Source organism: Suncus etruscus, chromosome 2 (assembly GCF_024139225.1).
Source record: "Suncus etruscus isolate mSunEtr1 chromosome 2, mSunEtr1.pri.cur, whole genome shotgun sequence".
In the NCBI taxonomy this organism is placed as follows: Eukaryota; Metazoa; Chordata; class Mammalia; order Eulipotyphla; family Soricidae; genus Suncus; species Suncus etruscus.
The window spans coordinates 2,085,989-2,102,192 of NC_064849.1; the positions used below are offsets into that span (position 1 = coordinate 2,085,989).

The window sequence follows — 16,204 nt, forward strand, 5'->3', positions numbered from 1 at the left end:
GGGGGTTCTCCGGGCAGAGAGAGGGACCTGTCGAGGGGCAGTGCCTGGCACCGAGCCCACAATAGTGGCTCCCAGTGTAACGGGCGCTTCGTGTCGTGCATTCCCACGAGTGCAGGGTCATCTCTTCAAGGGGCATGTTTGGGGCTCTCTGGGCCAGCTGGAGGGCTGAGTGCCAGGTCTGTGCCTGGCAAGAGGGCCAGGCCTGTGGGGGCCGGGGACCTCGGGCAGGGACCTCGGCCAGGGAGAGCAGCACCCAGACACAGGCAGGCTGGGCTCGGGCAGCGCTGCTTGCCCAGTGCAGACCCAGTGTCTGTCTGGAATGTGGAGACTTCTAGGCAAGCACAGCCCTGCCGGGCTCTCTGCAGTTGGGGGTGGGGGTGGGGGGAGTTGCACACTGCCTGCCCTGGGTCTGCCCTCGTTCTCCGACGGGCAGTTTCCTTAGCCGCCCACCTGCCACAGTTCAGCGTCATCATTCAGCCACTCTTTGAGTCGTTCCGGGGCACCGTGTCAGGCAGCAACCTGGAAGAGCTGCACCGCTCAGCACTGTGCTGGCTGGAACAGTGCTGCTCACTGCCCGTCCTCAGGCCCAGTGAGTGTGGCCGGCCAGGTGCCAGCCTAGGCTGGGGTCCCGGGTGCTGGCAGCGCTGCCCAGAAGCCAGACAGTATGGCTGTGTCCACCCATACCCCAGAACAGCTGTGTCTTACCCCTGCCACTCACACACCAGCATGGCTGTGGCCCCCGTGCCCCCTGCTGCCCAGTGGCCCTCTGCTTGGCCCCAGTGCCTCAGCAAGGGCTTGGGCAAATGCCCTCATGCTGTGGGCAGGGGGCAGCGGGGCAGGGCCAGGCCGGGCGCTGGGTGGCTGCAGGGCTTGCTATGGGCTGGCTCTGAGTCCTCCTGTCCCCCGCAGCGGTGCTGAAGAGCCTCCGGCAGCTGAGTATCACCACGTCCATCCTGACAGAGCCCGCGCTGCTGCCCGAGCAGGCGGCAGAGGCCATCGCCAGGATTGGCAGGGAGCCGGGCGGGTCATAGCCACTAGCCCTCAGAGTGCCCCACACCTCGGGGAGTACCCCCGTTTCCTGCCGGCCACTCCCGCCCCCATGCGCAGCCCTGCCCTGGAGTGCAGCGGGGCCCCTGAAGCAGGGCAAGGAAGAAAACAGCCTGGACGTGGCTCTAAGAGCTCCGGCTTAGCCATCCTGCCCTGTCACTCTCGATCGCTCATTGCTTCTGATGCTGCAGCCCCTCGCCATGTGCCGGAGCTGCCTTCGGCCACAACAGGGCACTTCTCGGACCAAAGATCCTCCACCCTGGTTGGTCATGTTGGCTTGGAGCAGAAATGGGGTGTGGCTGTGCCCATCGCCGCCCCGAGACCAGATGATGAAGGCTCAGACTCAGTTGGCATGGAGGAGATGATGCAGTGGCCAAGGGGCCCTGCCCATCCCGTCTGCCACAGGAGGTGCTCGCAACACTCAGGAAGCCCGGGGACCCCTGGGCACCGCCTTCTGCTGGGCCGGGCCGGACACGGGTGGGAATTTGTTTACAGGCTTCCTAGACTAGCATGGCCGGGCCCCCTTGCATTCAGCCCAGCGGTGCCTTCTCTGCCACCTGTGGTCATAGCTTCCCCCGCCCTTTGCTGGGGGTCCCTTTGTTCACCTCTGTGGGGTGTCCTGCTCCTGCCTACCTCCTCACTGCCGCCCCGCAGTCATGCGGGGCCCCGTGTGGCCCCCACAGGCACCAACTTCTGGCTGACTTGCCCCCTTTGGTGCTCTCCTCACCCCTGGTCTGGCCTCCGAGCTGACCCCCTCCTCCGCCAGGTCTCACATTCGGAAGCAGAGGTCTCAGCCAGGGGCCCACTGCCCACCTGCCCACACACTCTCCTGAGACCGCCAGGCCCTGGGGCTCTGCCCTCCCTCCGTTGCCTCTGAGCCTGGTCAGCAGGTCTCACCCCGCTGTGCCCCTTGCCCACCTGTCTTCACAGCCAGGGGTGAGCCGCACCTCAGCATGGTGTGCTTCTGGGGAGACCCCGAGTTCCTTGAGGGTGGGGAACTCACTCAGAGCAGGGGGACCCTCTCCACACACACAAACGCCGTCCTCTGTGCCTACATCCTCTAGAGCAGGGGTCCTCAAACTTTTTAAACAGGGGCCAGTTCACTGTCCCGCAGACCATTGGAGGGTCTGACTATAGTAAAAACAAAACTTATGAACGAATTCTTTTTTTTTTTTTTTTTTTGGTTTTTGGGCCACACCCGTTTGACGCTCAGGGGTTACTCCTGGCTATGTGCTCAGAAATCGCCCCTGGCTTGGGGGGACCATATGGGACGCCGGGGGATCGAACCGCGGTCCTTCCTTGGCTAGCGCTTGCAAGGCAGACACCTTATCTCCAGCGCCACCTACCCGGCCCCTATGAACGAATTCTTATGCACACTGCATATATCTTAATTTGCAATGAAGAAACAAAACAGATACAAATACAATATGTGGCCCGCGGGCCATAGTTTGAGGACCACTGCTCTAGAGGTTACTCCTGCTTCAGAGGCTTCTGCTCTGGCCTGAGGACACACAAGCTTTGGCTGGGAGGGGCTCACACTCTCTCTCTCTCTCTCTCTCTCTCTCTCTCTCTCTCTCTCTCTCTCTCTCTCTCTCTCTCTCTCTCTCTCTCTCCCCTCCCTCCCTCCCTTCTTCCTCTTCCTCTCCCTCTCTTTCTCCCTCTCCCTCTCTTTCTCCTCTCTCCTCTCTCTCTCTCTCTCTTTCTCTCTCTCTCTCTCTCTCTCTCTCTCTCACACACACACACACACACACACACACACACACACACACGGCTATCACACCTGGCCCTTCTTGGGAGGACTCAGCCTGCATGGCAGTTCCTGGCTCTGGTTCTGTGGGTGCAGGGTCTCCTCCCTGGAGGGGGCGGGGGCTCGGACACCTGCTGCCCCTATCGCTGATCTGTCTGGGGGGGGGGGCTTAGTGCCAGGACGGGCGTTCTTGGCAGGGGTGTGCAGGAAGGTCTGGCTCCCCGCTGCAGGGAGGACGGGACTGTGTGCTGGTTTCTGTGGGTTTCTTCCTGGTGCCTGCACGCCTATACCAATGGGGCCTCACAGCTCTGCAGCTTAGGGCCTCGATGGGCAGCACCCCACCTCCCCTCTGCTCACTCTGACCCACGGCTGAAGGGCTTCCAGGGCTCCTGCAGGCGACCCTACCACCACTTCGTGGCCTCGCTGTGGCACCTGCCGAGACTAGAATAAAAGCCGTATTTTTTGGAGTTGCCTGTGTGTGTCCCTTTGGAGAGAAGGTGGGTGGGTGGACTCTGTGTTCGCTGGGCCTGGCACAACCCTGTTGCTACACTTTGGGGAGCCCAGCGCTGTGTTTGAGGGATCGCGAGCCTCATTTGGAGAAGGGGGTTCAGACAGTGGGAGGTCAGGCCTTGGATGGAGGATGCCTGCTCCTCGCTGGCGGCCTTGGCTCACAGGAAACTGCCCTGGAAGGCTGTTGGCTCTGGGGTTGGGGCAGGCCTCCATCTCCCTCACTTGCAATCTCCTGTCCATGGACTGGTCTCCACTGTGCCTCTCCCCAGTCTTGAGTTTAGGTGGGTATTTACGCCCCAACTTGCCCCACTTTCCTGGGGGTCCTTCCCCTTCCCAGCTTGTCCTGCCTTCACTAGCCTCCCAGGGTGCCAGCTCAGACCTGGACTCCTGCTTCCTCAGACGCCAGTCACTGGCCATCTGCTGGCTTGCACAGTGCCCAGATGAGATGACTCCCAAGGGGCTCCATACTGCGCCCTCCGTCTCCCCAGGGCAGGCCTTGGGCATCGTGCAGTGCAACCAGGGTCCTGAGATGACTTCTTTTCCTTTGGGGGAGACTATTGGGGAATGCCCAGCTTTTCAGGGGCTGCTCTGTGCTGAGTGAGAGTCGCTCTGCAGAGCTCGGGGCACCCCAGAATCAAGCCGGGGTTTCCCTCATGCCAAGAGCGTGCTCAGCCCATTGAGCCTCACGAGGGTTCCATATTGTAGACCATCATTTTCCGTGCTCCCAGTGGGCCCTTGTGTAATCTCTAAATGCCACTCAGGCATTTTATTTCTGAAGAGGTTTGGATTTGTTTTTTATTTTAGTTTTTGGTTTGGGGACCATACCATGCAGAAGCACTCAGGGGTTATTCCTGGTTCTGTGCTGAGAAATCACTCCTGTGGGATGCCAGGGTTTCCCACCCAGGTTGTCCACGTGCAAGGCAAACACCCTACCTACTCTAGCCCCTGGATTTGTTTTTGACCTTTACGTGGTGCCAGGTAGTGAACCCAGAAAGTCACGCATACAAGGCAAGCGCTCTCCACAGAGCCCACGGTTCTGGACTATGACAGATCTTTTTTTGTGTGTGTGTGTGTGTGGTTTTTGGGTCACACCCGGCAGTGCTCAGGGGTTATTCCTGGCTCCAGGCTCAGAAATTGCTCCTGGCAGGCATGGGGACCATATGGGATGCCAGGATTCAAACCGATGACCTGCATGAAAGGCAAACGCCTTACCTCCATGCTATTTCTCCAGCCCCTATGACAGACCTTTTGAAGTGCGTCTTCTGCACCCAGATCTGGGTTCCAGGAGCACATTTCGTTTGACTATGGTGGTCTCAGATTTCACGTGTGCCTTTGAGTCCAGAACTGGAATGGCCCACCGTGAACCCCTGTCCCTTCCCTTCTCACACCCTCAGCACCAGTGAGTGGGGAGCTGTGATTGCCGGGGTTTCCTGCCCCTCTGCTGAGTCACCTGCTAAAGCTCAGATAAGCGGCTGCTTCCGGTGAGAACCCGGCCTTGGACTCTCTCATCTCTGCATCTGCCCGGGGAATCGGCCTACAAGGGCTGGCAGAAAGGGGTGGGGGCAGTGTCAGGGGCTTTCTCAGGCCATCAGCTGTGTTTTCGCTCCACCATAAAGGACCTGACTTCATCTCTATTGAAAACATTAATAAAAACTCTTTCGGGGGCCACACCTGGCAGCATTCGGGTTACTTCTGGCTCTGCTCAGAAATAACTCCTGGCAAGCTCAGGGGACCATATGGGATGCCAGGAATCAAACCCAGGTCAGTCTAGGGTCAGCAATGTGCAAGGCAAATGCCCTCCATTCACCCAATGAAATCATTTTACTAGGCGCCGGAGCTATATAGTGCACAGGGAGGGCGTTTACCTTGCATGTGGCCAACACAGATTCTATTTCCAGCATCCCACAGAATGCCCCCCAGCACCTCCAGGGGTGATCCCCGAGCACAGAGCCAGGAATAATTCCTGAGCACAAGGCCAGGAGCAATCCATGAGTGCTTTTCTGGTTTATTCCCCAAATAAACCAAAGACAGACCCCAAGGTCTGGCCTTGGCCTACTCCGAATCATAGGGTAAGATTCCGGTAGATCAAAGCAGGCCTGAGGCCGACACTCCATCAAGTTTGGGGTGCACTTCCCAAAAAGACAAAGTGTGGAGTGAGGGAGTCACATCCTCAGAGGCCGCCCCCCGCCTCTTGTCAGGCGGCTTTCAGCAGAAGAGTCCCCAGACTTTGCTGATTACACCAGCCAGATGTTGAGTCATCCCCAAACTTGTGGGTCTTCGAGGATCCAGGTCAGTGAGCCAGAACCAGGTCAGGGGTCTTGGGGGTGACGCAGGGGCAGGGCTGGTGGTTCAGCTACTAGCTGTTGGGGCACATGCAAGTTTCCCCCTGAGCTCTGAGCAATTTGCCCCCCCACCCCCGCCTTCACAGCTCCAGTCCAGAGTCTGACCTGATTGATCGGGGAAGCAAAAGGCTGGGCATGGGGCAGAGGCACCTGCTTTGACCAGGGGTAGAGAAGGCCCCAGGGGGACAACCACGCTGACGGCCTTTTAGTCCTGAAGCACAACCTTGTCCCTCTGGACAGCAGAGGGAGAAAGGACCTGTCCTCCCGCAATACCCACAACGCAACAGGAGGAAAAAGGCAATATAATTTATTAAATAAATTCCCAGGTTCCCTCCAATAAATACAATAAATTAACCTGGCTCCCCCCCCCCAACCCTCATGGTCCTGAGTGGCCAAGATGGGGGAGTCGCCACAGGGAAACATTCCTGAATCAATCCCACAAGCCAGCCGAATGCAGAGCCTCATCTGTGCTTGCTTGCTCGATGCCCCGGTCCAGCCCACAGCTGGTAGGTCACTGCCTTCTGGCCAGGCTCAGTTCTGTACAGTTTGACAGCGAGCTCAGAACATGCAAGACCATCCGCTTTGCTGGGAAGGAATACGCAGGTGTCGTCACCATCACAGGCCTCTCCGTGGTGTCCTCAACCTGGAGCCGCTGGAGTATTTCAATGATTTCGTCCACTTCAGGTCTGTTTTTCAAGGTCCGGTTCACGATGGGCTTGATGGCCCGGATTAAGGGTAGGAAGAAGCCGGGGTCCAGGTGGGTTGATGGCAGGGGATGATCGGTGGGACAGGAGGAGATTTCAGGAGGCTGCATGTTCTCCTTCTTTTTCTGTGGGGCATGAAGGAAAACAAGACACCAGGCTCGGTGAGCACGTGGAGCCCCCAGCAGTTAGGGCCTCTGCTGGTCCCAGCTCCCCACACCAGGCATCTCCCCACAAACACAGGCACAATCACCCCAAACAGCTATGATCGCCCTGTTTCCCCCCCTCCCAGCCCCTCAGAGATGGCCTGAGCTCACAGGCAGAGACCCCTACCCAGTCAGTGCCACCTTTCTGATCGGGTTTGATGTGCTTTAGGCTAATGTGGGGGCTCCAGGGGTAACCCCTGATGTCTGTGGGGGTGTAACATACAGGAAAAATGCCTTCACTTGCTCAGTGTCCCCCGAGTGAGTGGAGAAGATGCTCAAAGGGGCAGAGCACTTTCTCTGCATACAGGAACCCCGGGTTCAATTCCTGACACCAAGAAGAAGCTTAGGAATCTAACTGAACAGAGAGGAGACACCCCCATTGAAGAAGGTCCCAGAGTATAGCTTGACTGTCCAGGCCAAGCTTGACCTCGGACCCTGACTCCATTAATGAGCGCCCTGTCACTGCCCACTGCCCTGGCTTTGGGTCTGCCCGGAGACGAAGGGAGTGGGCAAAGCTGGCAGGTGGGAAGGAAGGGAAGGTTCCCGAAAGATGCTCAGACACTCACGTAATCTTCATAGAGACTCTCGGCTGACTCCAGTAAATAGGAGAGCAGTTTCAGCTGGTCCGGACTGGGGAGCTGCCCTGTGGGTGCCGAGCAGGCCAACAGCAGGGTCCCCAGGGTGCAGAGCAAGATCAGGGCCGGGTTGGTGGGGCCTGGAGAGAGGTAGTAGTGAGGTCCTGGGCCAGACTCCCACCTCCTGCTCCTCCCTCTCCCTGGAGCCCAGGAGGGCGGGGTACCTGTGTTGGGGGCCATGGGACCGTGCAGCAGACCTGGTGGGCACCAGTGTGGACGCCCCTGAAGTACAGGCCATGGTGGCCGGGAGCTTTATAAAGGACCCATGCGAGGAAGAAGAGGGCTCGCTGTTCCGCCCCCCACCCCGATGAAGTCATTGCTCAGAGTTTCTCCAGAAGAACACTTTCAAATTTCTTCCACCCCGGGTCGGGGGGAAAAGGGCTGGAAGGAAATGCTGAGGTTACCCTCAAGTTGATCGGCGGCCTGACTTAGTGGCGATATGCACAGGAAGGCGCCCGCTTCGCCGTTCTTCCTGGAAAGCCCTTCTTGATGTGACGACAAGAGATGCGAAGCCCAGGTTGATGGCACAACCACCAGCCACCACCGAGGTCCGGGAGATGAGGGTCTGTGCTGAAGGGAATTTCTGGGGAGGGTCCCGGAGTAAAGGGCGTGGGCGTGAGACAGGCTGAGGTTTGCATTATCTCTGGAAAGTTCTGCAGCCTGCCCTGTGAGCGTGCAGGGAAGGGTCTGATACCGGCTGAGTCAAAGGCCTTATCTCACTCCCTCGGCCCAGAGAGCATCAGCAGAGTCTCCACTGAGTTGTGGGAATGGCCACCAGCCTCATGATCTCTGGCTGGGACGAGGGACCAGGGACGAGGGACGTGGGAGGAGCCCACGGCCAGGGTCTCAGGGTCAGTGTCCTGTCGGGTCCAGTGTCCCAGCTTAGGGACTGTTGTGTATGTAAATATTTTGGGGGATTACTATGTTGCTCACCCTAATCTGTGCCCTACCCTAGGGTGTGACCTGGCATTATGCCCCCACCCTAGGGTAGGACCTGATTCTGCTTCCACCATTGGTTGGTATCTGATCCCACCATTGGGTGGGACCTGACTCTGGAGTATAAGAGCAAGGGTCTGTGGAAGGCGAAGAGCTTTTTGCTGGCTGGAACTGAATCTGAGTCTTTGGACTTCAGTTTTGTCCATCCGAATAAAGCAAATATTTCCACGAGCCTGATTGTCTGCGAGCTGTTTACCCGCCGTTTCACCTCAGAACCGTGGGCTAGACAGGGTGGCAGACGCGTGCTCCGAGCTGGAAGAAAAGGGCCTCATTCTCCATCCCTCCATCAGTCAACCTCTTCAGGGGCTGACCTGCTACAAGGGACCAGCCCAGAGGCTTCACACACAGCAGGAGACACAGGCTGAGGGTTCCACACGAGATGGCAGCTGGTGCCACAGGGGTGCTTGTTAGTGTTGGGGACAGTCAAGCCGAGGCAGGGTCCCTGGGGTTCGAAAGGCAGGATTTCCGGGTGCTGATGGCACTGCAGACTAGGGGTGGTAGAGGCGAGGAGGTTCTGACACGGGTGGTGACACAGATGTGTCAGCACTGGGGTGAAGGTGTTGTGGGCACCGAAGAGGACAGCTGATGTCGCCCCAGCCAATGTGGTACATCTGTGTCTCTGGATGACCAGAGCTAGGAGTCGACATTCTCGAAAGGGGCAGAAAGGTCCGGGTGGACTTGCTGCTGTGGGCCCAAATGGAATGTGGGTCTCAGGAAGGGAGTCAGGGGGAGCTCAGGGAGCCAGTGGCAGAGGTGATTGAGAAGCTGGAGACAGGCTGGAGAGAGTCCGGGCAGGCCAGCACAGGGCTCGGGAGCTTGACTGGAGGGGTTCGCTTGAGTCCACATTTGGGAGAGCCAGATAGGAAGTGGGGTGCAGAGAGACACCTGGGGGGCCAGAGCATAGGTCTCACTTCAGGTTGGTTCCCCATGCACCAGTAGGGAGTAGTCAAGCATGGAGCCTCGGAACTGTGGCCTTGGAATCTGGGAGCAAGGGGATTCCCCACTGTCCACCCTCAGACTCACTCCCGAGGGCTGAGCTGGAAGGGGTGTCTGGGCATCTGAGCGGGACTGTTTAGGGGCCACAGAGGTGTGGTGCTTGGGGATGGCACATGGAGGGTGCCAGGTTTGAACCCAGGGTTTCTGCATGCAGAACATGTGTTCCAGCCCGTTGAGGACAAATTGGACTTCTGGTTTGTCCAGACTTCTCAGAGATCACAGTTTCATGTCAGATTCATCCCATGGTGGTGGTGGTGGTGGTGGTGGTGGTGGTGATGTGTGTGTGTGTGTGTGTGTGTGTGTGTGTTTGATGGGTAGACTCACAAATATTTATTCTTTAAAATTTATTTTTAAAAATTCTTTAAGATGCCTTTTCTGGGAGGCGGGAGTCTAGCAGGATGGGGTTTGTCAGGTCCCCGCCATGCCGGAGGCGTTCTTAACCAGGCCTAGTGGGGGTGCGGGACTTGGTTAACCCCAGCACCCCTCTACCACCTTGCTCCAGATCTCCAGGGCTTTCCCTGGCCACATGCCTGGGCAAGCCGGTGAGTTGGGCCCCTTGGTGGAGCTTGAAGGTACCCTAGGCTTTCCCTCATTATCCATTCAGCTCCTTAGGGAGGGTCTGGGTGGGGCTCTGAACTTCTGGCCTCCCAGCTTCTTGCAGTCACTGGTAATCGCTTTCCAGTGTATATTTTCAAACAAGACACATTAATAGTACTCACTATCATTGAATTATGTTTTTATTTATGCAGAATGTCCATTTTGTACTGTGCCCTTTTGCATAACCCTTCAAAAGATCATATTTCTCTTTAACTTCCTTAACTCCTATCATCATTACTCCTCTTTTACCCTTTCTAACTTAAGTACTGTAGAGTCCTAAGTCACAGACCAAAGTGGTGCCCTGGACTTAATACCCACCCAACTATTTTAAAAGGCATAAAGACACTTATGTCTTTTCAACATTTTTTGCGTGTTTTCTTTGATGGCTATAACTTTTGCTGAATATTTTCTTATACAGTGACGATCCCCCCCCCCATTTTTTTTTTTATCTTCTCTTTGTGAACTGCTCAATAGGGAATTTGGTGTGAAAGAATCCCTCAGTTTAATGCTTATGTTTGAACCAAGTCATGGCTATAGTTGGAAATGTTCTTACCCCCCCCCCCCATATACTCTGATATCGCCACATGGCTTTAGTTCTTGTTTGCTTAGGCACACTAAAATTGAAAAATACTATACATACCAATAAGTTCTTATCTAGTAGAGATGGGAACACACAAATCTTGTAATGCAATGGGACCTTACACCCTGAACATAAAGACCTGGCACAGACCTCAGAAGAATGGGCATTCTCCATTCACCCCTGATCTAGAGAAGACATCTACAAAACATCCAAGGTTGTATATAACATCACCTAGAGGCATTCCTCTACCAGGGAAGACCCTACAGCTGCTCTGACATCGATCTACTCAAAAGGACTTCCATTAACACTGAGAAGACTTAACAAGAACAATGACCTGCTTACTGGACAGGGCTTGCTGTATTGCCCCTTAATTGTGAGATTTGTTTTTTTTTTTTTTTTTTTTTGGTTTTTGGGCCACACCCAGTGACGCTCAGGGGTTACTCCTGGCTATGCGCTCAGAAGTCGCTCCTGGCTTGGGGGACCATATGGGACGCCGGGGGATCGAACCGCGGTCCGTCTCCTAGGCTAGCGCAGGTAAGGCAGGCACCTTACCTCGAGCGCCACCGCCCGGCCCCAATTGTGAGATTTGTCTATAACATCACCTGGAAGCAATCCTCTACCATGGAAGACCCTACCACAGCTCAGACATCGACCTGCTCAAAAGAGACTTCCCTTAACACTGAGAAGACTTAACAACAACGACCTGCTTACAGGACAGGGCTTTCTGCATTGCCCTTTCATGGTGAGGTGAAACAAGAAGACACTCCACATTATGACTTCAATGTAGGATATGCAGATTCCAGGATCTTTAATACAGAAACATGATACCAACAACAGAGACTGTGTGAAAAGTGTGTTGGCACTATGGACAATGTCTTGGATCAGATGATAACTTGCCTGAAGCCTAGAGTTGGTCTTATGCCAGGAAACTTCAGGGGTAGGATCTCTTTGTATTTAGGCCAAGGTTATTCCTTTCCATGCCTCTCATATTTTGGTGGGCCTATGTAAACAACAATTGCCACTCTAACACTGTTTTTACTGTGCTCCTTTGACTCTAATCCTTAAAAAAAAAAACCCACTTAAAATTTGAGGTTAGGGGGCCCGGAGAGATAGCACAGCGGTGTTTGCCTTGCAAGCAGCCGATCCAGGACCAAAGGTGGTTGGTTCGAATCCCGGTGTCCCATATGGTCCTCCGTGCCTGCCAGGAGCTATTTCTGAGCAGACAGCCAGGAGTAACCCCTGAGCACCGCCGGGTGTGACCCAAAAACCAAAAAAAAAAAAAAAAAAAAAAAAATTTGAGGTTAGGGCCCGGAGAGATAGCACAGCGGCATTTGCCTTGTAATCAGCCGATCCAGGACCAAAGGTGGTTGGTTCAAATCCCGGTGTCCCATATGGTCCCCCGTGCCTGCCAGGAGCTATTTCTGAGCAGACAGCCAGGAGTAATCCCTGAGCACTGCTGGGTGTGACCCAAAAAAAAACAAAAAAAAAAATTTGAGGTTAACTTAAGCTAATATGCATGTACATGGAAATGTAAAAAACACTATGCCTCTAATGTTTAAGGAGTTATATAAGTTTTATGGCTTTAGGTTGCCTTGTGTGGTGTTAAGAAATATAATGTGTTACAATCTGGGGACTTGAGGGACAAAGTAATTGTACATGGATTCTGTTTTATTTATCTTAACGTTTTTGGCTGAAAGTTCAAAGTTAAGATATCAGCAAGGGGACTTCTTCTGAGAATTATGTTATGGGTGATTGTCCTTCCACTGTAACTTTACCTTGTCCTCTTTCTTTGCATCTTTTGTTCTCATAATTCAAAATAAAACAATTTAAAAAAAAGAAAGAAAAAAAACCCTATTCACAGTAGTACCACACAAACTCAAATATCTTGGAGTCAACTTGATTAAAAATGTGAAGGACCTATATAAAGAAAACTATAAAACCCTGGTTCTAGAAGTAAGAGAGGATACACGTAAATGGAAAAACATACCCTACTCATGGATTGACAGGATTAACATAATTAAAATACAATGCTCCCCAAAACATTGTACAGTTTTAATGCAATCCCTCTAAAGATACCCATGACATTCCTCAAAGAAGTGAATCAAACACTATTGAAATTCATTTGGAACAATAAACACCCTTGAATAGCTAAAGCAATCCTTGGGAAAAAGAATATGGGAGGCATTACTTTCCCCATCTTTAAACTGTATTAGAAAGCAATATTTATCAAAACAGCATGGTATTGGAATAAAGTCAGATCCTCAGATCAGTGGAATAGGCTTGAATACTCGGAGAATGTTCCCCAGACATAATATCACATAACTTTTTTTTTTTTTTTTTTTTTTTTTTTGGTTTTTGGGCCACACCCGGTAACGCTCAGGGGTTACTCCTGGCTATGCGCTCAGAAGTCGCTCCTGGCTTGGGGGACCATATGGGACGCCGGGGGATCGAACCGCGGTCCGTCCAAGGCTAGCGCAGGCAAGGCAGGCACCTTACCTCTTTGCGCCACCGCCCGGCCCCATATCACATAACTTTTGATAAAGAAGCAAGAAATCATAAATTGAGCAAAGAAAGCTTCTACATCAAGTGGTGTTGGCAAAACTGGCTAGACATGTGCAAAAATTTGAACTTAGACCCCCAGCTAACATCATGTATGAAGGTAAAGATCTTGATATCAGACCTGATACCATAAGGTATATAGAACCACACATAGGTAAAATGCTCCATATCATTGAGACTAAAGGCATCTTCAAGGAGGAAACTGCACTCTCCAAACAAGTGAAAGCAGAAATTAACAAATGGGAATACATTAAGCTGAGAAGTTTCTGCACCTCAAAGGAAATAATGCCCAGGATACAAGTGCTACCCACTGAGTGGGAGAAACTATTCACCCAGTACCCATCAGATAAGGGGCTTATATCCAAAATATACAAGGCACTGACAGAATGTTACAAAAAATTCTAATCCCATAAAAATGGGGAGAAGAAATGGACAATTTGACAAAAAAGAAACACAAATAGCCAAAAGGCACATGAAAAAATGGTCCTCATCACTAATCATCAGGGAGATGCAAATCAAAGCAACTATGAGGTACCACCTCACACCACAAAGATTGGCACATATCACAAAGAATGAGAACAAGTAATGTTGGCGGGGATGTGGAGAGAAAGGAACTCTTTATCTACTTGCTGGTGGGAATGCCGTCTAGTCCAACCTTTATGGAAAGCGATATGGAGATTCCTCCAAAACCTGGAAATTGAGCTCCCATACGATCCAGTTATACCACTCCTAGGAATATACCCTAGAAACCCCAAAACACAATACAAAAATCCCTTCCTTACACCTATATTCATTGCAGCATTATTTACCATAACAAGACTCTGGAAACAACCAAGATGCCCCTCAGCAGATGAATGACTTAAAAAACTGTGGTACATATATGCAATGGTATATTGTGCAGCAGTCAGAAGCGATGAAGTTCTGAAATTTTCCTATACATGGATGTACAAGGAATCTATTATGCTGAGCGAAATAAGTCAGAATGAGAGAGAAAGATGCAGAATGGTCTCATTCATCTATGGGTTTAAAAAAATGAAAGACAATCTTGCAATAATTTTCAGAGACAAAAAAGAGGAGGGCTGGAAGTTCCAGCTCACGACATGAATCTCACCACAAAGAATGATGAGTTTAGTTAGAAAAATAACTACATTGAGAACTATCCTAACAAAAAGAATATATGAGTAAAATAGAAAGCTTGTCTAAAGTACAGGTGGGGGTGGGGTGGGGAGGAGGGATATTGTGACATTGGTGATTAGAATGTTGCACTGGTAATGGGGGATGTTCTTTGCATGCCTAAAATCCAACCACAATCATGTTTGTAATCAAGGTGTTTAAATAAAATATTTAAAAAATTAAAAAAAATTCTTTAAGATAGAGGCCAGAGTGACAGCACAGTAGGCGGCAGGGCGTTTGCCTTGCATGCAGCCAAACCAGGTTCAATACCCGGCATCGCATATGGTCCCCTGAGCCTGCCAGGAACGATTTCTGAGCACAGAGCCAGGAGTAGTAACTGAGCGCTGCCGGGTGTGGCCCAAAAACAAAAACAAAAATACATCATTTAAGATGTTCAAGGGGCCGGAGAGATAGCATGGAAGTAAGGCATTTGCCTTTCATGCAGGAGGTCATCGGTTCAAATCCCGGCGCCCCATATGGTCCTCTGTGCCTGCCAGGAGCAATTTCTGAGCCTGGAGCCAGAAATAACCCCTGAGCACTGCCGGGTGTGACCCAAAAAACACACACACACAAAAAAAAAAAAAAAAAAAAGATGTTCATAGAGCTGGAGTGAAAGTACAGTGGGTAGAAAGCTTGACTACATGGCTGACCCAGGTTTAATCCCCAGTGTATGACCTCAGCATGTGGTCCTCTGAGCATCACCAGGCGTGTGCCCCCCCATTTACCATATTCTTTCTAATTCCCAGTCTTAAGACTTTTTTGGGTTTTTTTGGGTCACACCCGGCAGCACTCAGGGGTTACTCCTGGCTTTATGCTCAGAAATCGCCCCCGGCAGGCTCGGGGGACCTTATGGGATGCCAGGATTCGAACCACCGTCCTTCTCCATGCAAGGCAAACACCTTACCGCTGTGCTATCTCTTCGGCCCCTTAAGACTTTTTCTAACAGTTCTAAAGATATTGGGACTAAAGATATAGTACAACAGGAAGGGCAGGGGCCGGAGAGATAGCATGGAGGTAAGGCATTTGCCTTTCCTTTCATACAGAATGTCATTGGTTCGAATCCCGGCATCCCATATGGTTCTCTGAGCCTGCCAGGAGCGATTTCTGAGCATAAAGCCAGGAGTAGCCCCTGAGGCTGTCGGGTGTGACTCAAAAACAAAAAACAAAAACAAAAACAAAAAAACAGGAAGGGCAATTGCCTTGCTCATGGCTGATCCAGGTTTGATTCCTGGTGCCAGGAGTGAATCCGTTTCCTGAGTGCAAAGCCAGGAGGAAGCCCTGAGCACTGCTGGGTGTGGCCCCCAAAACACCTGAGCAACCATAACAATGTTTGAAAAGACAAATAGGCTAGGCTGTGAAAAATCACATCACATACATAACCTGGGCCTCTCCAAATCAAACGTGTTTGGTTCAACAAATACTGTTAAAAAGGAAGAAAAGGGGCCGAAGCAATAACACAGTGGTAGGGTGTTTCCCTTTGATGCGGCCAACCCAGGATGGACCTGGGTTCAATCCCTGGCATCCCATATGGTCCCCTAAGCTTTCCAGGAGCGATTTCTGAGTGCAGAGCCAGGAGTAACCCCTGAGCACTGCCAGGCGTGCCCAAACCCCCACCCAAAGAATAAAAAATAAAAACATGTATTCTTTTGGGGTTTTTTTTTTGGGGGGGGCATACCCAGTGACATGGGTTTCTCCTAGCTTTGCGCTCAGAAATTGCTCCTGAAAAAGAAAAGAAATTGCTTGGGGGACCATGTGGGACACCGGGGGATCAAACCACAGTCCATCCTGAATCAGCTGCATGAAAGGCAAATGCCCTACTGCTTGCGCCACTGCTCCAGCCCAAAGAACATGTAATTTTTTCTTTTTGGGTTACACCTAGCAGTGCTCAGGTTACTCCTGGCTGTACGCTCAGAAATCGCTCCTGGCAGGCTCAGGGGACTGTATGGGATGCTAGGATTTGAACCACCAACCTTCTGCATGAGAGGCAAATGCCTTACCTCCATGCTATCTTTCCGGCCCCAGAACATGTAATTTTTTTATGAAAAGAAAAAAATAATAGGGACCAGAGAGAGAGAGAGAGAGCATGGAGGTAAGGCATTTGCCTTGCTTGCAGGA

The 16,204-nt window shown here is 52.2% G+C and overlaps 3 protein-coding genes across 3 annotated transcripts in view; 1 reads left to right on the top strand and 2 right to left on the bottom strand.

Moving 5' to 3' along the window:
• The window catches only part of MLXIP (MLX interacting protein), a 28,677-nt gene extending 27,555 nt beyond the window's left edge, over positions 1-1,122 (top strand). Inside the window, exons 16-17 of the mRNA XM_049768226.1 lie at positions 460-589; positions 910-1,122. Coding sequence (XP_049624183.1) covers positions 460-589; positions 910-1,031 — 252 coding nt within the window. The 3' untranslated portion in view covers positions 1,032-1,122. The remainder of the gene's footprint in view (positions 1-459; positions 590-909) is intronic.
• Positions 1-16,204, bottom strand: part of CLIP1 (CAP-Gly domain containing linker protein 1) — a 315,265-nt gene that overhangs the window by 142,555 nt on the left and 156,506 nt on the right. The window lies entirely within an intron of this gene.
• Positions 5,727-7,368, bottom strand: LOC126001054 (interleukin-31-like). Its single transcript, XM_049768227.1, has 4 exons — positions 7,353-7,368; positions 7,120-7,268; positions 6,246-6,475; positions 5,727-5,796 (listed from the first exon to the last, which is right to left on the bottom strand). Exons 1-4 carry the CDS (start codon positions 7,366-7,368, stop codon positions 5,727-5,729), a joined length of 465 nt encoding a protein of 154 aa, XP_049624184.1.

Bases quoted from the DNA above. Each gene is read 5' to 3' on its own strand.
- LOC126001054 (XM_049768227.1), bottom strand. The intron at 6,476-7,119 runs GTGAGTGTCTGA...CATGCCCCACAG, and splicing joins AGAGTCTCTATGAAGATTAC to AAAAAGAAGGAGAACATGCA. The intron at 5,797-6,245 runs GTATTCCTTCCC...TGGTCAAAGCAG, and splicing joins GTGATGGTGACGACACCTGC to GTGCCTCTGCCCCATGCCCA.